Source organism: Raphanus sativus, chromosome 8 (genome assembly GCF_000801105.2).
Source record: "Raphanus sativus cultivar WK10039 chromosome 8, ASM80110v3, whole genome shotgun sequence".
Taxonomy (NCBI): Eukaryota; Viridiplantae; Streptophyta; class Magnoliopsida; order Brassicales; family Brassicaceae; genus Raphanus; species Raphanus sativus.
The window spans coordinates 9,917,051-9,938,354 of NC_079518.1; the positions used below are offsets into that span (position 1 = coordinate 9,917,051).

General features: G+C 34.7%; 5 protein-coding genes and 1 long non-coding RNA gene across 9 annotated transcripts; 2 read left to right on the plus strand and 4 right to left on the minus strand.

Annotated features, from left to right (window-relative positions):
• The first annotated feature begins 331 nt into the window (after positions 1-331).
• On the plus strand, positions 332-5,071 carry LOC108822125 (amino acid permease 5-like). Its single transcript, XM_018595146.2, has 5 exons — positions 332-769; positions 2,304-2,537; positions 2,813-2,906; positions 3,840-4,194; positions 4,276-5,071. The coding sequence occupies exons 1-5, from the start codon at positions 664-666 to the stop codon at positions 4,930-4,932; spliced, it is 1,446 nt and encodes a 481-aa protein (XP_018450648.1). The 5' UTR covers positions 332-663; the 3' UTR covers positions 4,933-5,071.
• A 1,108-nt stretch (positions 5,072-6,179) lies between these two features.
• Positions 6,180-6,923, minus strand: LOC130498794 (uncharacterized). The gene is made up of 2 exons (XR_008937711.1): positions 6,687-6,923; positions 6,180-6,511 (listed from the first exon to the last, which is right to left on the minus strand). It is a non-coding gene; the product is annotated as an uncharacterized LOC130498794 (long non-coding RNA).
• Positions 6,924-7,131: 208 nt separating this feature from the next.
• Positions 7,132-8,918, plus strand: LOC108822132 (indole glucosinolate O-methyltransferase 4-like). Its single transcript, XM_018595158.2, has 4 exons — positions 7,132-7,696; positions 7,854-8,164; positions 8,253-8,317; positions 8,403-8,918. Exons 1-4 carry the CDS (start codon positions 7,134-7,136, stop codon positions 8,700-8,702), a joined length of 1,239 nt encoding a protein of 412 aa, XP_018450660.2. The 5' UTR covers positions 7,132-7,133; the 3' UTR covers positions 8,703-8,918.
• A 375-nt stretch (positions 8,919-9,293) lies between these two features.
• Positions 9,294-11,471, minus strand: LOC108822130 (B3 domain-containing protein REM17-like). 3 transcript variants are annotated; one of them, XM_018595157.2, is made up of 6 exons: positions 11,340-11,471; positions 10,948-11,236; positions 10,731-10,855; positions 10,315-10,626; positions 9,841-10,231; positions 9,294-9,764 (listed from the first exon to the last, which is right to left on the minus strand). In XM_018595157.2, exons 1-5 carry the CDS (start codon positions 11,430-11,432, stop codon positions 9,959-9,961), a joined length of 1,092 nt encoding a protein of 363 aa, XP_018450659.1. In that variant the 5' UTR covers positions 11,433-11,471; the 3' UTR covers positions 9,294-9,764; positions 9,841-9,958. The 3 variants fall into 3 exon arrangements, with proteins under 3 accessions (XP_018450659.1, XP_018450657.1, XP_018450655.1); XM_018595155.2 differs by having other exon boundaries at positions 9,947-10,231; positions 10,948-11,410; XM_018595153.2 differs by having other exon boundaries at positions 10,948-11,410.
• Positions 11,472-11,526: 55 nt separating this feature from the next.
• LOC108822124 (B3 domain-containing protein REM10-like) lies at positions 11,527-13,494 on the minus strand. Of its 2 annotated transcripts, XM_018595145.2 has the most exons (5): positions 13,093-13,494; positions 12,675-13,005; positions 12,475-12,575; positions 11,991-12,392; positions 11,527-11,907 (listed from the first exon to the last, which is right to left on the minus strand). In XM_018595145.2, the coding sequence occupies exons 1-5, from the start codon at positions 13,492-13,494 to the stop codon at positions 11,635-11,637; spliced, it is 1,509 nt and encodes a 502-aa protein (XP_018450647.2). In that variant the 3' UTR covers positions 11,527-11,634. The 2 variants fall into 2 exon arrangements, with proteins under 2 accessions (XP_018450647.2, XP_056848381.1); XM_056992401.1 differs by having other exon boundaries at positions 12,675-13,494.
• A 42-nt stretch (positions 13,495-13,536) lies between these two features.
• LOC108831920 (transcription initiation factor TFIID subunit 10-like) lies at positions 13,537-15,487 on the minus strand. Its single transcript, XM_018605421.2, has 6 exons — positions 15,209-15,487; positions 15,065-15,129; positions 14,419-14,481; positions 14,258-14,309; positions 14,104-14,154; positions 13,537-13,801 (listed from the first exon to the last, which is right to left on the minus strand). The coding sequence occupies exons 1-6, from the start codon at positions 15,302-15,304 to the stop codon at positions 13,721-13,723; spliced, it is 408 nt and encodes a 135-aa protein (XP_018460923.2). The 5' UTR covers positions 15,305-15,487; the 3' UTR covers positions 13,537-13,720.
• Positions 15,488-21,304: the final 5,817 nt, after the last annotated feature.

Consider the following 21,304-nt stretch of genomic DNA (forward strand, 5'->3'; position numbering starts at 1 on the left):
ATAGAATAAAATTTAAAACATTTCTTATTTTTTTTAACGTCTAAATCGATTATTATCGATTAATTATGCTATTATAACGATGAAAATATTAGAAAGACTATTATACAGCCGACAATTCTACCATCATATGAAAATATACGTTTGACTGCACTGTTCTGAGGAGTCCTATGAAATCCATGTTCGATAGTTTCCTATAACCTGTTTTTTTATAATCTGTATAATTTAGTATTTTCCGGGGTTTGAATCTCATACTTCCAGATATAAAATCAATTGAACATTTAGTCAAACTACTCGAACAAAGGGACTTCCACAGACATTTCTAAATTTAAGTTCTATTTTGAGTGAAATATATAGTGGTGTTGGAAGTTCTCAGAGGCTTTATAAATAAACAAACACAAGCTTTGGTGAGTTCTACTTCTATTATATCATGCATTTACAAGCTCATCAGTTTTTCTTTTCGATTCCTACGCCTCATTCTCTTCCAATCACATAATCTTCGGCCCAGAGCAAACCGGAACACATCCATGTCTGTTGACCGATGATTTTATTTGTTGATTCCTTTTCGTTCAATTTCGAGATTTAACGGAGGAAACGGTCTAAAACCTTAACAGTCTTCTGTCGGAAAAAAAATTGAGTTCTATTTTGTTTGTCAAAAAGAAGAAGATGGTCGAGAATTCAAAGAATACTCAGGAATTAGGTGTCTCCATGGATGTTCTTCCTCGAAACAGATCCGACTTATTCGACGAAGATGGCCGAGTCAAGCGAAACGGTATTTTTTCTAATTAATTTATACTTTTTTTTTTGTTTTCCATTCCAATTCAAGTCTTTATTTTTGCTAAACTACGCCACTATTGATCTTCAGTCTTTATTACGCTACTATTGATCTCCAGTCTTTATGCTTTAAGGTTGTAGGTTTTTTGTTTTCTTACAATTTTAAATTTTTAAAAAACAAAGATTATACTAAAAAGTTGATTTTTAAAACTATTTTACAACTTTTTGACTTCATATATATATATTTTTAAAATAAGTTAAAGCATAATGAATTCACAGTTGGACTGCAAAACGAAAAATTAGCCGTTGATAGATTTTAAAGCCACTTTCGATCAGTGGTATAACTTCGTCGCAATTGATTAGAATCGTTTGTAGATAAAATTCATCAAGCCATAGTTAACATGAAAATTAGTTTTTGTAAATTTTATCTCGCGACTTCTAATCAACTCTGTGCTGCTAGTCACCTAGTCACCGAAAATTTCACAGTGGAATTTATGAGTTTTTTTATAAAGTTTACCCAAAAATAAAAGAATTTATGAACAAATACGTATGAATGAATAACCATAAAAGAAACAAAGAAAATACTTTCAGTTAAAAATTTTAACTTTTCAGATAGTGGAACTATCTATTCTATTAATTCTTCATCATGTCCAATTGATATTAGTTGTGTCCAATTTTTTAATTTTATAACTGCCACAAAATTCACCTTTAATACACATATTTTATATTAAGATAACTGCCAAAATTGAGTCCATTAACTGCATCAATATATTTCTTAATTTTTTAAACGGGACCATGAATCATGTAACTGCATCAATATATTGATGTTCCTGCGGAGGAATAAAATGTGTAACTGCATCAATTCCATTAATCACCCAAACACAAAATGAGTCATATTTGTGTTTTTCATTTTATAACATTTCTTTTAAATAATTAATAGGAGGTTTTAATCATTGTATTAAAATAGTTTTACCATACATATATCAATATTTTATGTTTCTATTTTAATAGTATTGACTAGATTCAGATTCGTCTTTAAAAGAGCTGGTATATTTTTTTGTTTTACATATTTTAGAAATTTAATTTTTATATTTATGTTTTTAATCATATTTATATTTTTCTTTGTATAATATTTCTTTTAAATAATTAATAAGAGGTTTTAATAATTATCGTAAAATAATTTGACCACACATATATCAATAGGTCATATTCCTGTTTTAGTATATTGATATTATATAATGAAAAAAACGTAAATAAAAGCATAAATATAAAAATTAAAGTTATAAAAAAATGTAAAACAAAAAATATACCCGCCCTTCTAAAAGCGGGTCAAAATCTAGTCGTTTCTTACTTTTTCATCAGAAAATTGTGGAAAACGAAGATATCCATGCGAGTTCCACCGTTTACGAAAATCATTCTGGGTCCTCTGTAGAGCCTTTCATTCAAATGCCAAGTTTGACTTCTTCTTTTTTCTGTTTTATGTCTTCACTTTCGGGTTAAATTATTTTTCGGTGTGCTTTGATTGGGTTCAGGGACGGTGTGGACAGCAAGTGCACATATAATAACAGCAGTTATTGGATCAGGAGTGTTGTCTCTGGCATGGGCTGTTGCTCAGATTGGTTGGGTGGGTGGTCCAGTAGTTATGATACTCTTCTCCCTCGTCACTTATTACACTTCTATTCTCCTCTGTGCTTGTTACCGTTCTGGCGACAGAGTCTCCGGCAAGAGAAACTACACTTACATGGATGCTATCCACTCTAACCTCGGTAACATTAACATCTCCCGTTTTCTTTGTTAGAATCACAGACTTCTACTAGTAATATATGAGTACTGTATCTCATGAATGCGGAATAGTCAAATGCTCAAAGCTAAATAAAGTTTTCAAAACGTTAAAAGCTTTTTGTTTTTGTAGGTTATTGACTTTCGTTTCTTTTAGTTATATTTTTAACGCAATATTTTTATTAAAAAAATCATGAAAAAGTGGTATACAATATGATACTGAGTAAAGATATTATTTTCTTTTTTTTTGGAAATCTTTCAGGTGGTATTAAGGTGAAATTATGTGGAGTTGTGCAGTATGTTAATCTCTTTGGTACTGCAATTGGTTACACTATTGCATCAGCTATAAGCATGACTAGATTTTGACCCGCGCTTTTTGAAGCGCAGAATATTTTACGATGAAAAATTTTACTAATAATTTAACAAATATTTTGGTTATTTTTAAAGAGTGTGTATTTAAAATATTTTTGCATTTAAATCAGTATTTTTAAATTCAACCCGATTGTGATTATACCGGTTAATCCGGAGATCTGACAATTCAATTTATGTTTTTAAAATATTCATATTAAAAAATCACTAAAATCCGAGACTAACCGATTGAACTGATGGATGACCGATATGTAATCTAATTGGATTTAAATTGTAATAGTTTCATAATTTGTAATCTTATAATCAAAATTTTAAAGTTCACTATTTTGCAATTTATGAAATTATGACGTTTCTACAAAATTTTAAATAGAAAATGATAGATATAAAATAACTAAGATTAATTATTGTATTATTTGGAAACATTGATAGTAATATAAAAAATATATTGTTTGGAAACATTATAGTAGTATAAAGAAATAAGTATATTGTTTGGAAACATAGATAGTAGTATAAAGAAAGGAACATTAATGACTTAATGTATGTTTAACTATAAAGTATAAACGTGTATTTAATTTAAAAACTTACAAAATAAATGTTAGGTCCAACAGAATGTTTCTGTTTTAATAAGATAGATGTAAGTTCAAACTTAGCTTTCAACTCTTTTGTTTTTTTTATTGCGCAAAATTTTCTACGGAAAGTAGATGCATGTCTCACTTTACTGTTCAATATAGTTAACACAAGTCATATAAGTCCGGCTCAATAATGCATTTTTGAAAGTCAATAAAAGCACTATACAGTATTAAAGAATCTGATACAGCTACTTGTCCAAGCTTCTAACTCTTTCCGAACTTTCATACTTCTTCATTGTTGTTTTGTGCTAACTATATATAGCTAATTATGATTGAAACAAAAAAAAACAGAGCAATCCAACGGACAAGTTGCCAGCAAAGTAATGGGGATAAAGATCCATGTCATGTGAATGGAAACCCTTACATGATTGCGTTCGGTGCAATACAAATCATATTCTCTCAGATTCCGGATTTTGATCAGTTATGGTGGCTATCCATTGTGGCTGCACTCATGTCTTTTGGTTACTCCACCATTGGTCTTGGCCTTGGCATCTCAAGAATGGTAGATAACAAAGAAATCAAAGGCACTCTCACTGGAGTCACCATTGGGACAGTGACACCCACCGAGAAAGTCTGGAGAACTTTTCAGTCTCTTGGGAACATTGCGTTTGCCTACTCTTACTCCATGATTCTCATCGAGATTCAGGTATTTCTACAATGCGATTGTGTTTGTGTATGTACCAAATCTTAGGTTTCCGGTTTAATAAAATGTTTCGATAAATGCCAGGACACGTTAAAAGCCCCGCCTGCAGAAGAAAAGACGATGAGGAAAGCGACTCTAATAAGTGTGGCAGTGACGACGCTCTTCTACATGCTCTGCGGCTGCGTAGGGTATGCAGCATTCGGAGATTCCGCGCCAGGAAATCTCCTCGCTGCTGGAGGGTTCAGGAACCCGTATTGGTTGCTTGACATAGCCAATCTCGCCATAGTGATTCATTTAGTTGGAGCTTACCAAGTCTATTGCCAACCACTCTTTGCTTTCGTCGAGAAAGAAGCTTCAAAGAGGTATCCAGAGAGCAAGTTCATCACAAAGGAGACAAAGATCCATATCTTTCCTGGGTCCAAACCTTTCAATTTGAATCTCTTTAGGCTTGTGTGGAGGACGGTTTTTGTGGTTACAACAACGTTGATCTCAATGATAATGCCTTTCTTTAACGACGTGCTTGGTCTCTTGGGGGCCATTGGTTTTTGGCCTCTAACGGTTTATTTCCCGGTGGAAATGTATATTGTACAGAAGAATGTGCCTAGATGGAGCACAAGATGGGTTTGTCTTCAAGTCTTGAGTTTGGCTTGTCTTGTTGTGTCTGTAGCCGCGGCAGCAGGATCTATAGTTGGGATTGTTACTGATCTCAAGAGTTACAAACCTTTCAAGACGGACTTCTGAGAGCCTACAGAAATAATAAGCTCTTGCAATAAGGATGAAATTAGAATTGTATGTTGAAATTTTTTTTTAAATTAGTTTAATTAACTTTGCTCAAGTGCTCGTTATAAAACTATTTTCTTACTAAAATATTTCCAACAACTATTATTAAAAAAATGTTTTCAGTATATATAAGAAAAATACAAATAGCCCAATTTCATATACCAACTTAAATTATGGTTTTTGTATTTCACATTTAATTTTTAAAATATAATATATATAGTGGTATATATGAAATACTATTAATTATATAATTATTTATATGATCTATGATTAATTACATATATAATATATAATAGTGACTAAATGTGAGCGTTTAGGTATTCATTTGGTTTCGATTCAGATTTGCTTAGATTTCAGGTTTACTAGATCAAAGATTATTGTCCCATTTGGATATTTCGTTTTAGGTTTAATTCAGATCTTTACGAATTCAGATAACACATTTAAATTATTTTTAAAATTTTAAAATTTATTATATATGTTAATTTTCTCAAAATCTATATTAAACAAAATAATATATTATATATAAATTTGAATAACATATGTCAGAATACTTAAACTTAACATATAAATTGGTTTGATTTAAATATTTGGATAGATAATCAATAATTATGTTAAATATTTTTGATGTTTTGAATATACTTTTACTAAGATATTTACGTTTAGATATTTGTATATAATTTCAAGTATTTAAATCAACTTAAAAGTATCATATATATTCTGGATTTTTATATACTTTAAATCTAAAAATAATTAATATATATAGGTATTTAAATCTATTTCGAATACATTTAGGTACCCGAAATACTTTGGTTAGGATCGGATTCGGTTATCTATATATTAAAATTTTGAACAATTCCGATATTTAATCAATTTTAATTTGAGTTTGGTATTATTTTTCGGATCGAATTCGGTTTGGTTCTTTGGATTTTTTGATTAACCCTAATATTGACATAAAAAATACACCCGCGCGAACATACATATCAAAATTCTAGTTAACTTTTATAGGTTATTCTATTTTGGTTTAATTATCGTAATCTTCTTAAATCTGAGTAATAAAATATCTGTTTTCTAAGAAAAAGATAATTCAGAAACCACAAGTACTTATGACACATTAGAGGCTTGGAACTTGACTTGGCTTTCAGTTACCAGCCTCATTGTCTTTTCCGATTAGGTTTACAAGTAGTACAAAAATGGGAAACCAAAGCAGATTAATTCCAGATAAAGCAGACATAAAAGAGTGTACAAAAGTGAACAATCTTCCATGTTTTAAACAACAGTCTCACACAGTACTATTTACTTTGTTACAGAACCTAAGCACAGGACTTGCATCTTTCTCCCAAATGAGTTCCAACACAAAGGACTCTCCTAGCTTCACACCATGAGCTTCACAAAATCCTTTCCAGCCTCTTCCTAGTCTCATTCTTCCACCTTTGTTTTCGTTCGTAAGGCTCACCATCCAGTTTACCCCGTCTTGACACATCAGAGTTATCTTCCCTGCTTTGTTGATGCCATTGTCCCGCGTGAAACGTAGTGGAAGCCTCTGCACAAACGATAAGGTTGAGGACAACAGGTATTGTTCTAACCGTATTATATTCGTAAGGTGGTAGTTTCGTTTACGATAAAAGAAAACCACAATCATAAAATGTAAACGAACAAAAATCAAACGGAAACAAGTAATCGTTGGTTTTAGTAATTATGCAGGCATGCAGTGAAACCTTTGTGGTATGTTCTCTCTCACTTTTCATTTGCATCTTGAAAATGTCTCCACTCCATCGTTAGATATTATATTGCGCGTGGGTCATCCGGCTCCTCACTACATTTGTAATGGATGTTGATTTGTTCCGAACCATGAGATTAGCTACACTCTCCAGGCTGTGCCGAACCATGAAACTGTGACAATCCGGATATATATTTTTCTGATTGTTACGTTGTATTTACTTGATTCAACTGACGCAAGCAACTTTTAGACATATTTTTATATATTTTTTTATAATAAATTATAGTTATAAAATTTTAAAATAAATGTAGATATGGTTTCATCAATCCGCACTAAAATATTAGGCAGAAACTTTTACCAAAAAAAAAATATATATTAGGCAGAAATATTAGGTCACCGGTCACCAAACCAAATGTCCGTCCACTTGGTTTGAGATCCTTATAAAATGGCACTGAGTGCAATTGCTGAACTCACCCTCTCTTCCCTCTCATCTCTACCTTATCTATCTTGTTCATTTACTAACCAAATAACAACAATGACAAACCATCTTCAAGATCCTTTAACCAGTTGCTTCAATCCTGGTCTAACCAAACAAGAAGAACAAGCTGAAGAAGAAATGATAAGCATGCAAGCATTGAAGATCACAAGCACATTGGCTTTCCCCATGGTTTTCAAAGCTGCTTTAGAACTAGGCGTCCTTGACACCATTGCTGCCAACGGCAAAGATGCGTGGCTCTCGTCAAGAGAAATAGCTTTTGGTCTACCAACCAAGCCCAATAACCCAGACGCGCCAATGTTGCTAGACCGGATGCTACGGTTACTCGTCAGCCACTCGGTCTTGAAGTGTCGTATAGTTGAAACCGGAGAAAACAATCTAACGGGAAAGACCCAACTGGTATATGCAGCCGAACCGGTTTGCACGCTTTTCTTAAAACATGGTCATGATCAGTCGGGTTCACTCATGTCCATATTCATGGTGCACCATAGCCAAGTCTATTTCGAAACTTGGTATGTATTTTTAATTTGAAAATATGCATGCCAGGTAAGTAGGTGATCCTCAATCATATTAAATCAGTTAATAACCTTCTAACTACACCAATCTTGCGATAAAGTGCCACTATTCGCACTTTCAATAAAGAGTTGAAGAGTTGTTTTTTCAATGCAGGACACATTTGAAAGATCTGATACAAGAAGGAAAAGATACATTCAGTTCTGCTCACGGCATGAGGCTCTTTGAATACATCGGTTTGAATGAACAATTCGCTTGTATGTTTAACCATGCAATGTCAGGATCTGCTACCATGATAATGAAGAAGGTTTTAGAAATCTACAGAGGATTTGAAGATATTAACACTTTGGTGGATGTTGGAGGTGGACTTGGCACCATACTAAATCTTGTTACTTCCAAGTATCCTCAAATTAAGGGTATCAATTTCGACTTAGAGATGGTTTTAGCTCAAGCTCCTCTTTATCCAGGTACTAAACTACTTGATAAATCTGATAAGTTACATTTTTTCAGTGCTTGTTTTAATTTTGTTTAATTTTACCAAATAATTGGTTGTAGGTGTGGAGCATGTATCAGGAGACATGTTTATAGAAGTTCCAAAAGGAGATGCTATCTTTATGGAAGTAAGTATATATTTTGCATTTGAATGGAAAACTTACATCTTTAACATACATACAATTTGATGGTTACTTAAAACATTGATTTCAGTGGATACTACATGACTGGGCAGATGAAGATTGTGTGAAGATTCTAAAGAACTGTTGGAAGAGTCTTCCGGAAAAGGGAAAAGTAATAATAGTAGACATTGTTACACCAATAGAACCAAAACAGGATGACCTTTTCTCCAACATTGTTTTCAGCATGGATAACACAATGTTAACCCAATGTTCTGGTGGTAAAGAGAGGTCTTTTTCACAGTTTGAAGCTTTAGCCTCTGCATCAGGTTTTCTTGGTTGTAAAATCATATGCCTTGCTTATATGTGTTCTGTTATCGAATTCTACAAATAGATTCAAAGCTTACAAAGCTAAGTTCTATCTGGGGAAATTATAAACTAAATACAGGTCTTCCATGGTTGTTGACTTGTTTAAATAAAGATTGGCTGCATTGTTTTTTTTTTAATTCAAGATTGTTGTGTTTTTCATTTAAGAGTGTATTCAGCGTTTGTGTCAACATTATGTAATAGTTCTGATCAATGTAAGACTTGTGAATTGCGTTAAGGCGTTCTTAGTACTTGGTACTCTATGCTAAGATAATGTGTGGAGTATACTTTCAACGTCTTGCATGTATGATCTTTGTAGTATGTAAATAAATTAGAAAGAAACTAGAAAACGAATGACAAAATTAACATGCTATATACTATATAAACTTCTATCACCACATAAAAAGGATATAAAAACTTTGTAAGGCTAAAATGACTGCTTCCAAGATTTTAATCTTTCAAATGTATCTCGTGGGGAAAACTCTCTGCAGATTCTTTTTAGCTAAGCCTAGTTAGAGTGCTATAAATCTTGTTCTGTTTCAGTTTGGTTATTTTAACCACTACAAATTTGAGTAATAGTATAAATGTCTGATTTTTTCTAAAATGAATATATATACTATTAGTTTTTTGACATCAAAGGTTAATTTTAAAAAGAATGTATAATATACAGAAACCACAAGTAAATGTGGCACATTTGAGGCTTGGAACTTGCCTTAACTTTCAATCACCAGCCTCATTATCTTTTCCGATTAGGTTTAACAAGTGGTACAAAAAGGGGAATCAAAGCAGACATACAAAAGTGAACCAATCTTCCATGTTTGAAACAACAATCTCATACACAATGTACTCTCTTACCGAACTTAAGCACAGGACATGCATCTTTCTTCCGCATGAGTTCCAACACAAAGGACTCTCCTAGCTTCACACCATGAGCTTCACAAAATCCTTTCCAGCCTCTTCCTAGTCTCATTCTTCCACATTTGTTTTCATTCGTAAGACGCACCATCCAGTTTACTCCGTCTTGACCCATCAGAGTTATCTTCCCTGCTTTGTTGATGCCATTCACCCGCGTGAAACGCAGTGGAAGCCTCTGCGCAAAAGATTTGGTTGAGGGAAAAATGATTGATCATAACACATCTGAAAAGAAACTATTGATGAGTAGTTACCAGTTTATTGCTTTTAATAGAGTACTGTGTAACAGTTAATGTCACAAATCGGTTCTGACAAGGTGAAGGTGAGCCTCCCTCTTAGAAAGTGTATGTACATAATTACCTTCTGAATACTCTACATCCCTTCTCTTGCGGTTGATTCAGCAGGACACAACTGAAGAACAGGCTGTTCTCTGGTTCCAACTAGTTTAAACCTGAAGGGATCTCTAACTTTTAAACCGTTTGTCTGGCAGAAACTTCTCCATCCTCCTGAGATAACAGTTGTCTCGTTTGTTTCGTTGCGTCTCAAAACTAAACACCATGTTCCACCGTTAGCATTCTTTAGAATCATCTCACAACATCTTCCCTTCATCAGACCATTTGAGTTCACAAACCGCCTTGAAAGATACTGCAAACATCATATTAGTAAAACATCACTCAACTACCAACTTTATAGTTCCAATGACTCTTTTTGTTAATATCTGTACTCACCAGCGCATCGTTACGTAGGCTTGAAGGCGTGATAGATCCCACTAGATATGAATGTGTATCGTTCTCATGTCTATGTTCTGAATGGTACAAACGTATAGCAGGCGTTTCTGATTTTAGGACCAGTTTGAATGTATAGCGACCTTCATTAATCCCATTGGCACTGCAGAATGTTCTCCAGCCATGTCTAAGATAAGACCCTTTTTTGTTGTGAACCAAATTTAACTTCCATGACCTTCCCATTTCGTTAAGAAGATCGATATTACAGTAGGTATTGCTCAAACCGTTTGACCTCACAAAACTAACTGGAACATACTGCAACTCTCATCATAAGTTAGCAAACAAACTAATCTCTCAGTTAATTAAATTTTAAACTAAAAAAATTAAAAAAATTGAAACTAATAGTGTGAGATTCTAACCAGTTTATCTTCATGCAGGCTTGAGACTGTGACATTGGCTACAAAACAAGAATGGTCTGATGAAGAATAATCTTCTTTCATTGGGTTATTCTTTGCTCTCTTCTTCATTGGTTTGATTCTTGAAGCTACAACAATCCAAATGATAAATCAAATTTGCTTCTTTCTCCACAATATTCAGTACAATTCAAACAGAAAAAGACAAAGACAGAACATTCACCAACGGTGTCTTTATGTTCATCACAGTCATCAAGGGTTGTGTATTCAGCCTCACAGCAACTAGGTCCCAATGCAGTGACATGAAACACAAGATCTCCCTCGTGTCTGAAAACAAGAACATCTCCAGCACGAAGATCATGAGTTGTGACGAATTCTTTCCATCCTCCGGTGAGTCTCCGGCCGTCGATTACCACTTCCCAAGTCCTATCTGAAGCATCTGATCTCAGTTTTGCAGTCTTGTCTCCGTTTCTTCCTTGGAGATGCTTTGAGAAGAAGGCTACAGGAATGTTCTGCAACATGCAAAAGAAAAGAAAAAAAAAACAAACGAAACCATCTCTTACAATAAGCAAATACTCATTGAAGAGGACACAGAGAGACAAGAGTAGAGAGAACCATGTGCGAGTGAAAGCCGGGAAGAAGAGGCTTGAAGAAATGTGGGTTTGTTGGAGACTGGAGAACTGCATCCGCCATTGTCAAAGACCACATGAAAGTGTAATATAAGCTCTGTTTTTGTCTGAAAACGTTTTAAACTTTTTCAAAGACTGTTGTCTCGAACCTCGAGGCAGAACAAGTTACGATGTAATGTAATAACACTCTAAACATTGTTTTAAAACCAGAGAGTTACACAAACTCTTAATCAGAGAGTTAATGAAACTTAAGACATTAAATTAAAATACGCTTATGTTCTTCAGACATCAGCTGTTTCAACCTTGACCTTGGAACAAAACTTGAGAACAGGAACTGTGTCTTCCCATATCAACTCCAACACAAAAGAGACACCAAGCCCGAATACATCATTAGCTTCACAGAAAAGCTTCCATCCTCTTCCTAGTCCTCTTCTTCCATTGCGTGGTCCCTCCTGCACCAGCTTCGTTAACCGCTTCACACCATGCATGTCCATCAAGATTATCTCCTTGTACTTGCTAAGCCCATTAGTATTCGTGAAGGCTATAGGAAGAATCTGTAGAACGTTTGACAGATCAATCAGAAACAGAAAGAAAAAAAAAATACAAATAAAAAGTAATGTTACAAGATCTTGCTTACAAGTTTGGAAGTTTTGAAGTTGTAGCGTGTGAGAGTGATAGTGAGGAATCGGTTTCTTCTTGAGGATGATGAAGCTACCCATCTAGAACGCTTCTTTGTCTTTCTACTTCCTCTCTCTCTGCTCAAATGCTTGCTCATTAGTTCAGAACACTCTTCTTCAGGACAAACACAGAGCATTGGAGTAGTTTTCCCATCTCCGACCAGATTGAACACAAATAACTCTCCTACTTTTCGTCCGTTATCAAGACAGAACCTTCTCCAGCCTTGTCTGATGTAATACATTCCTCCTGACTCTCTAAATCTCAACCTCACGGTCCATGATTGTCCCTCTTTGTTCACTAGTATCATTTCGTGGCATCTTTTGTTTAAAGCATTTGAACTCGTAGCTCCCACAGGAAGATTCTGCAAATCCCCCCAAAGTATATACATCATGAACATGGTTTATATGTGTGAAATAGAAGAAACAGAGTGTAAGTGTACTCACAAGTGTGTCTAGTTTTAGATTTGAAGTAGTGACTTCTGATACAAAACAGTAGTCGAATGAGAAGGAAGACATTGGCTCTGTTTTGGGTTTTAGACCATTTCCTGAAACATTAGAAAACAGTTTAGTCTTTTATGTCAAAAAAAAAAAACGTTTCAAGAATTGCTATGCTCTTATGGTGAACTTGTTGTATTCAGGCTTACTAATCTTCTGGTGATTCTCAGAGTCATCTTCGTCATCATCATCAGTGCTGTCAGCTTCTTCCTTGATGATGAGAGATTGTGTATACTGAATTTCACAACAGCTAGGACCTAAAGGAGTGACGTTGAACACCATGTCTCCTTCGTGTTTGAAAATAATAACGTCGCCAATTCGAAGGTCATGTGCAGTAGTGAAGTCTTTCCAGCCTCCCGTGAGTCTCATACCTTCTATTTTAACTTCCCATGTTCTGTCTGAAGCGTCTGATCTTAGTTTCGCTGTTCTCTGCTTGTTTTTTCTTTCTATGTATTTTGAGAAGAAGGCAACAGGTATTGTCTGCAAACCACAAAAGGCAAAGTGAACCAGAACTGAATCTAAAAGAGGGACATAGACAGAGGAGAAAACAGAGAGAGTTGTACGTACGAGGTGAGTGTCAAAACCAGGAAGGAGTGGCTGGAAGAAATGTGGATTGCTCGGAGACTCAAGTGGTTGATTCACCATCTCATACAATTTTAAGAGAAGAAAACTGGAGAGGATTCTTTGAACTTTAAAAAAAAAAAAAATTAAGTTTGGGTCAGAGGTGTTTCCCATCACTTTATAGAAAAGGTTAGTAGTGTATTCAGACTTTCTTGTCTTCGTCAATGGATATCGAGGCAACGTGAATGAATAGTAAAAAGCAAAAAGCAGTAGAACTTTGTTGTTTTCTATTGGAAAGTTAAAAACAAAAAAGTCTTCAGTAAAATTCAGTTCACCAATAAAACAGAGAGAACTTCTGGTGATAATTCCAAAGTTATCTATTGAAATTTCCAAGTAAATGTTACACATTTGACTAGGAAGAGAGAGGGATTGTTACACAGCGTATTAGAATACCAAGAACTCAGAAATCTTATTATCAAGAGAGAGACACAAGTCAAGAAACAAACAACAAAAAAAAAGAATATACATGTAACTAGGAGTTTCACTGAAAACTAACATAAAACAAGGGATCTCTCATCTCTCACACACGATCATTTCTTACTAGTAAAATATGGTCAAGACTTCATGCTGGTTCCTACTCCTCCCTCGTAGCAGGATCAATTCCGGTGGAAGGGCTATCAGCAAAATATTCTGGATGCTTAAAGTTCACACCATACTGCCAAACCGAGTTAATTCATTTGATTAGCTTTCAACATGGTAGCTAAGATGAGGTGGAAAAACATTTTTTTATCTACTTACACTACTGCAATCCACAATATAAGAACTACTTAGGCATGCTTCTAGACTTTTTTATGTTCATCCTGTTATACTGAATTAGTTCTATGCCATTTGTATCTAGAGAGATACGGTCAGACTCCTCACTTGCAGCTTTTCTAGAATCAAGAGGCATCTAAATTTCTTATGTGGGTCAAAAACACCACTACAAGCATGGAGTTAAGAGAAGAAGAAAGCATTTACCTCACGCAAAGCTTTGGAAAGGTCTTCCATTGTCAATATTAAACGTTTATCCTGTTTCAAGAAGATTAATACTCATGACGGGATCCAAAAGATAAAATACCAATACTATTTATTGCCCGCACAATCCAAAAAACGAAAGTGAGCGGAAGGTTACCTTTTGCTGTTTTTTGTCTTTCACAACAGGTGCTGGTCTAGCCTTGCAGTGCCTGTTTTTAAAATTTACAATTTGACTTCTATGAGAAAATCGAGCTTATACAATTTTCATCTCATTTATTCAGGTATAAAAGTTGATGGAGAAGGGAATGAAAAATTTACTGAAGGGCGTCGCTGGCAACATCTGCAACAAACTTTTGTGTAGCTACAGCAACTAGCCTTATCCTGACATACCAGTGGACAAAAATATCAACACAAACTGGCAAATAACACATACAGAAAAAGATTATGAAAACGGATAAAACCAAAAAAAAAAAACTCAAGACCCCAATGCTAAGCACTCAAGTCAAAAGAAACAAAACATGAACTCCCTCATACTTCCGTGCATACAATCTAATCTTCACATATAATCAAAGTGTCAATCTTTTCCACTGGTAATCAAACAAGAAACTCTTAATCATACCATTTCCACAGGAAAACATAAATCCAAAAAATGGAGAAGTAGTATATCGCAGAAGTCTAGAAATGGCAAACCTAGAACATCTGATCAAACTGCTGGTAAGCCATTCTAAACCCAACACCATAATATCAACTAATCTGCTCTCACGTGCATATACAATCTGATGTTCACATATATTCAAAGTGCACATCTTTTTCCCCAAGTAAGCCTCAACTAGAAATGACAAAATTAGAACATCTGAAATCAAACTACTTGTAAACCCATTCTAAACCCCAACACCATAACAACATCAACTAATCTCATCTTTTACGTTACAAGCATCAAATGAAACTGGGTGGAAATACCTACAATCGTACGTCAGGGCACTGAAACCCACTCTTAGCCAAGTAGTGCTCCACTAAATCATCAGGAATCTGAAACAAAAAAAAATTAACAAAATCAAATACCCACCAAGGTTCAAACACTGGAGAGTCGAAAAGGTTTGAACTTTACAGTGGGAGTGTAATCCATCAGTGACGCAAGGAACTCTGTAAGAGCAGCATCATCATCTTCATGCTTCGCCTCGCCAGATTGTTGGCCCTGATTCATCTCCCCCCACCAATGTGAGCGAGATTGCGAAACCTAAACGAAGCTGTGACGTGATAAAGCAGCGAGTTGAGATTAGACGAGGTAAAGGGATCGGAGAGACGACTACTGAGTCGCCTTTGAAATCCTTAAATCTCCGACTGACTCCACTCGCCGCCGGTTGGATTAAACAGTTTGAGAAATATTTTTAATAAGGGCTAGTGGTCATATATAATTAAAATTTCATTATTTAATTTAAATTTTGTAAGTTTTACTAAATAATAATAAAATTATAAACGCTGTCATTTTCTAAAAAAATATTTTTTATTTATTTTACTTTTAAAAAAATTATTATACATGGACCTTTCTGCATTTTATTTATCCACCTAAATAAATCATCTGAATGCAACTATGCAAGATTTTTGTGGTTTTGACAAAAGAGCGTGGTTTTGGCGGAAAAGGTGTTTTTGCGATTTGGCGAAGAGTGCGTTTTATAGTTTCAACGAAAGTGCGATTTTTCGCTGAAAGATGTGTGTTTTAACGGTTTTGGCAGAAAAATGTGGGTTTGATGGAAAATTACGTTTTTACCTTTTTGGCAGAAAATGTGAGAGTTTTACTGTTTTGGCGGGAAATAACGCTTTTTCCGTTTTGATGGGAAACTGTATTTTCTCAGTTTTGGCGTAAAAATGTGCTTTTTCGGTTTTGGCGAAAAAATATGTTTTTCTGGTTTTGGTGGGAAATTGTATTTTTCGATTTTTGCGAAAAACTGCATTTTTCCGGGTTTGGGGAGAAATTGTGTGTTTTCCGGTTTTGGCGGGAAATTGCATTTCTCTGTTTTGACGAGAAAGTACACTTTTTCGGTTTTCGCGGGATATTGCGTTTTTTCCGATTTTGGTGAAAATGTTGTTTTTTCAATTTTGGCGGGAAATTTCGGTTTTCGGTTTTGACGGAAAATTGTGTTTTTCGATTTTGACGGGAAATTGTGTGTTTTCCGGTTTTAGCGGGATATTGCATTTTCTGGTTTTAGCGGGATATTGTGTGTTTTCTCAGTCTTGGCAAGAAATTATGTTTCCCGATTTTGACGAGAATTGTGTTTTCGAGTTTTGACGGAAATTGTGTTTTTCTTGTTTTGTCGAGAAATTGCGTTTTCGGGTTTTGGCGAGATATTGTGTTTCCTTGTTTTTGCGGAAAATTGAATTTTTCCGATTTTGACGAGAAATTGTGTTTTTCTGTTTTCGGGGAAATGACATTTTCCCGGTTTTGACGAGAAAGTACATTTTTTTGGTTTTGGCGGGATATTGCATTTTCTCAGTTTTGACGAGAAATTACGTTTTCTGGTTTTGACGGAAAATTATGTTTTCTCAGTTTTGGCGTGAAAGTGTGTATTTTCCGGTTTTGGAGAGAAATTGTGTGTTTCCGGTTTTGGCGGGATATTTACAATCGTACGTCAGGGCACTGAAACCCACTCTTGGCCAAGTAGTGCTCCACCAAATCATCAGGTATCTGAAAGAAAAAAATTAACAAATCAATACCCAGTAAGTTTTAATGAATGGAGAGTCGAAAGGGTTGAAACTTTTACAGTAGGAGTGTAATCCATCAGAGACGCAAGGAACTCTGTAAGAGCAGCAGCATCATCTCATGCTTCGCCTCGCCAGATTGTTGGCCCTGATTCATCTCCCCCCACCAATGTGAGCGAGATTGCGAATTGAGCTGAGACGAGGTAAAGGGATCGGAGAGACGACTACTGAGTCGCCTTTGAAACCCTTAATCTCCGACTGATGAGTCAACTCCCGCCGGTTGGATTAATTAAACAGTTTGAGAAAGATTTTAATAAGGATGATCGGTCCATATATAATTAAAATTTCACTATTTAATTAAATTTTGTCAGTTTTACTAAATAATAATAAAAAATTATAAACGCTGTCATTTTCTATAAAAACATTTATTTATTTATTTTACTTTTTAAAAAATTATTATACATGTACCTTGTTCGTTTGTACATCTGGAAGATGCTGGATGCCTTATCCAAATGTTCATTCGTCTCTGCATTTCATTTATCCACCTAAATGAATCATCTGAAATTCTGAATGAAACTATGTTATTTGCTTTTTTTTTCAACTTCATTTACATCGAAATAACTTGTTATTAAAATAATTAAAATAGACTTGTTTTTAAATTTTGAAGGAAAATTATGACTTTAAGATTTTTGTGGTTTTGACAAAAGGGTGTGTTTTTGGCGGAAAATGTGTTTTTGCGATTTGCGCGAAGAGTGCGTTTTATGGTTTCAACGAAAAGTGCGATTTTCTGCGGGGAAATGTGTTTTTAACGGTTTTGGCAGAAAAATGTGGGTTTGACGGAAATTACGTTTTTACCGTTTTGGCAGAAAATGTATGTTTTACCGTTTTGGCGGGAGATAACGCTTTTGGTTTTGGCGGGAAATTGCATTTTTCAGTTTTGGCGGAAAAAATGCTCACTCGGTTTTCACGGGAAATTGTGTATTCCTGGTTTTGGTGGGAAATTGTGTTTTCGATTTTTGCGTAAATTGCATTTTCCGGTTTTGGGGAGAAACTGCATTTTTCCAGTTTTGGGCGGAAAATTGCAATTCTCTGTTTTGACGAGAAAGTACATTTTCCGGTTTTGGCGGGATATTGCGTTTTCCGATTTTGGTGAAAAATTTGTGTGTTTTCCATTCTTGGCGGGAAATTCCGGTTTTAGCGGGATATTGCATTTTCTGGTTTTAGCGGGATATTGTGTTTTCTCAGTTTTGGCGAGAAATTGCGTTCCCGATTAACGAGAAATTGTGTGTTTTTCGAGTTTTGACGGAAAATTGCGTTTTTGGTTTTGACGAGAATTGCGTTTTCCCGGTTTTGGCGAGATATTGTGTTTTCCTGGGTTTTGCGGAAAATTGAATTTTTCCGATTTTGACGAGAAATTGTGTTTTCGGTTTTCGGGGAAATGGCATTTTCCCGGTTTGACGAGAAAGTACGTTTTCCGGTTTTGGCGGGGTATTACATTTTCTCGGCTTTGGACGAGAAATTATGTTTTCCGGTTTTGTCGGGAAATTATGTTTTCTTAGTTTTGGCGTGAAAGTGTGTATTTTCCGGTTTTGGCGAGAAATTGTGTATTTCCGGTTTTGGCGGGATATGCGTTTTCCCGGTTTTGACAGAAAAATTGCGGTTTTTTGTTTTTGATGAGAAATTGCACTTTTCCGATTTGGCGGGATATTGCGTTTTTCTGGTTTTGGCGGAAAATTACGTTTTTCGTTTTAGCAGGAAATTGTATTTTTCCGGGTTTTTGCGAGAAATTGTGTGTTTCTGGTTTTGACGGAAAATTATGTTTTTCGGTTTTGGCAGATTTTTTTTTGTTTTGACCAAAAAATTATCAAACTTTTTGTGAAGACTCACTTTCAGTGAAATGCACTATAAAGAGTGAAGCTCACTTTCATTTGGATGAGAATTTGAGGTGTTTTTTCATAAATGTAGTTGGGTGATCCATCTAGATGTAGCATTTTAAATGTACAAAACGAACATCAACTTTTATCTTCACCCAGATGGATCACCCAGGTGAGCAAACGAACAGCACCAGTAATATTTCTTTCAGCAAAATTAGTTGATATATCATGTGGTGATAGTGTATGTTTTCGCCATAAATAAAGAGTCGACGATCTATTTTCCCACGATAATTATCATATAACATTAAATCTCACCAAAATTATGACTTCATGATAGATCTCTACGAAATAAAATTTGTAGACGTATTTTTCCACCGAATTGATAGTTTGGAACTAATACCCATAAACCACAAATGTGATTTTAATTGGTTTACTTATTTTAATTGGTTTATTTTTAACTAAATGACTTTAAATCAATTAAACACAAAAAATCAATTTAAAATATATATATATATATATATATATATTTATTTTCACTTTTAGAAAATAAAAGTTTATGTTTAATAATAACAAATTATTTTCAATTTTAAATATATAAGAAATTAACTGTATATAGAGAGATAAATAATAAAAATCATATACTACAAATTATTTTTAGTATATATAAATTAATTTGTAGTATTGGAAATTAATTTTTAGTATATATTATATATACGTTGAATCATATACTACAAATCATCTAAAAAATCATATTAACATTAATTTGTAGTATATGATTTTTATTATTTATTTCTCTTATATATAGTTAATTTCTTATATATTTAAAATTGAAAATAATTGTTCTTATTAAATATAAAATTTAATTTTTAAATTGAAAATAACATATATTTAAAATTTATTTTTTTGGTTTAATTGTTTTAAAAATTATTTGGTCAAAAGAAAACCAATTAAAATAAATAAACCAATTAAAATCACTGGTCTATAAGTAGTTAAGTTCCAAACTATCTATGTACAATTTTTAATTAATATATTTAAGTATACAAATATGGTTCAAATATACTTGGACACCTGAGATATTTGGTTAAGATAGGATTCGGTTCCAGTTCTCTAAATACCAAAATTTTGAACCCGTTCGGATATCTAACCAATTTTGGTTTGAAAATTGTTGCATACCCAAAATAAATATGAACCATCATCACTTTTATTTAAAATTTTCTTATAATAAAAAAAATAGGGTTGGGCAAAATCTGAATAAAAAAACCGAACTAAATCCAGTCTGAAAATTAGTACTGAAATTTAGCCACAAGCAACCTTGCACACGAATCCGTGAGCGTTAAGTAGACATCTTTCATGTTAACCTCACATCCGTTTTCTGTTGCTTGCCCAAGACTCAATATGTTGTACTTAAGGTCAGGTATGTAATAGATGTCTTTGAGCGCCTTCTTATCTCCGGTCTTGCACATAAAGGTAATCACACCCTTTCCAACGATATCAACATACGATCCATCACCAAACTTCACATTCTCTTTGGTGTTTTGATTCGAAGTCGAAAAGAACTAATTGTTTCCCGTCATGTGATTACTCGCTCCATTATCCAGATACCAAACTTGCATTGCCTTTGTCGATATCAAGATTCTTGGGAATCACTTTGTCTTAATTCAAGATTACCATTTCGTGAGCATAGAGTGTGTCGGCCTCTTCTGTCTCATTTAGGTTGATTTCTTGATTCTTTACTGGCTTCTCGGGACAGACAGTTGCATAATGACCCGGCTTGTCACATCTCCAACATATCACTTTCGAACGATCCTTCTTCGAGTTTTTGTCTTCGATGTGTGACACATGATTTTGACTGGTGACCTACCACTACCTCTACCTCTACCATTCCGTCATCTTCCTCTACCACAGAAACTCTCATTTCTCCTATGACTCTACTGGTCATTATTCGAAAACATAAGTTACCCTTGGTCTTCTTTCTGAGTTTTTTTCACCTACACGCTCTACACTCCTCGTAAGCCATAAACCTTCCAACAATGTCCTCAAAACCCGTCGAGTTGAGGTTTAGGACTTGCTCAAGCGATGCTACGATCTGGATGTACTTGTGTCTTGGAAGACCCTTCAAGAACTTCTTAATCATCTTTGATTTTTCTATGTTTTCTCCCAACGAGGCTGCTTTGGATGATAGGCCCGATATCTTCCTAGTGAAGTCATCGACCGTATCGTTATCATCCATCTTCAACCTGTCAAAATCCGTCACCAACATCTGAAGTTTTGCCTCCCTTACACGATCAGCTCCAAGGTGTCGTGACTTGATGACGTTCCAGATATCCTTCGATGCGGTTTGTTCTCTTACCTAGAGAATCAACGTCTCGGGAACGGGTTGAAACAAAAGAGCAATCGCAACATCGTTCTTCTTTTGATCATCTGAATCGGTTTCGATCGTGTCCCATACTTCATGAATACGAAGTAGATCCTTCATCTTCATCGACCATACTGTGTAGTTTGTCGATGATAACATCGGACATTGTATGGATGCGGATCCAAAGTCTTTCGTGCGTGGAGCCCTAGTCACGTCCGCCATCTTGCGTTCGTGATCTCTTGTTCACAAGCACCATGATCTTAGCTACTTAAGCTTA

Bases quoted from the DNA above. Each gene is read 5' to 3' on its own strand.
- LOC108822124 (XM_056992401.1), bottom strand. From the start codon at position 13,494: ATGTGTAACATTTACTTGGAAATTTCAATAGATAACTTTGGAATTATC. The intron at 12,393-12,474 runs GTGAGTACACTT...GGGGATTTGCAG, and splicing joins ATCTAAAACTAGACACACTT to AATCTTCCTGTGGGAGCTAC. The intron at 11,908-11,990 runs GTAAGCAAGATC...AACGTTCTACAG, and splicing joins ACTTCAAAACTTCCAAACTT to ATTCTTCCTATAGCCTTCAC.
- LOC108822125 (XM_018595146.2), top strand. From the start codon at position 664: ATGGTCGAGAATTCAAAGAATACTCAGGAATTAGGTGTCTCCATGGAT. The intron at 2,907-3,839 runs TAGATTTTGACC...AAAAAAAAACAG, and splicing joins GCATCAGCTATAAGCATGAC to AGCAATCCAACGGACAAGTT. The intron at 4,195-4,275 runs GTATTTCTACAA...GATAAATGCCAG, and splicing joins TGATTCTCATCGAGATTCAG to GACACGTTAAAAGCCCCGCC.
- LOC108822132 (XM_018595158.2), top strand. From the start codon at position 7,134: ATGGCACTGAGTGCAATTGCTGAACTCACCCTCTCTTCCCTCTCATCT. The intron at 8,165-8,252 runs GTACTAAACTAC...AATTGGTTGTAG, and splicing joins TCAAGCTCCTCTTTATCCAG to GTGTGGAGCATGTATCAGGA. The intron at 8,318-8,402 runs GTAAGTATATAT...CATTGATTTCAG, and splicing joins GAGATGCTATCTTTATGGAA to TGGATACTACATGACTGGGC.
- LOC108831920 (XM_018605421.2), bottom strand. From the start codon at position 15,304: ATGAATCAGGGCCAACAATCTGGCGAGGCGAAGCATGAAGATGATGAT. The intron at 15,130-15,208 runs GTAAAGTTCAAA...TTTTTGTTTCAG, and splicing joins TGATGGATTACACTCCCACT to ATTCCTGATGATTTAGTGGA. The intron at 13,802-14,103 runs GTAAATGCTTTC...TCGGTTTGGCAG, and splicing joins TTTCCAAAGCTTTGCGTGAG to TATGGTGTGAACTTTAAGCA.
- LOC108822130 (XM_018595155.2), bottom strand. From the start codon at position 11,410: ATGCAGTTCTCCAGTCTCCAACAAACCCACATTTCTTCAAGCCTCTTC. The intron at 10,627-10,730 runs GTTAGAATCTCA...TGAGAGTTGCAG, and splicing joins GCCTGCATGAAGATAAACTG to TATGTTCCAGTTAGTTTTGT. The intron at 10,232-10,314 runs GTGAGTACAGAT...TGATGTTTGCAG, and splicing joins GCCTACGTAACGATGCGCTG to TATCTTTCAAGGCGGTTTGT.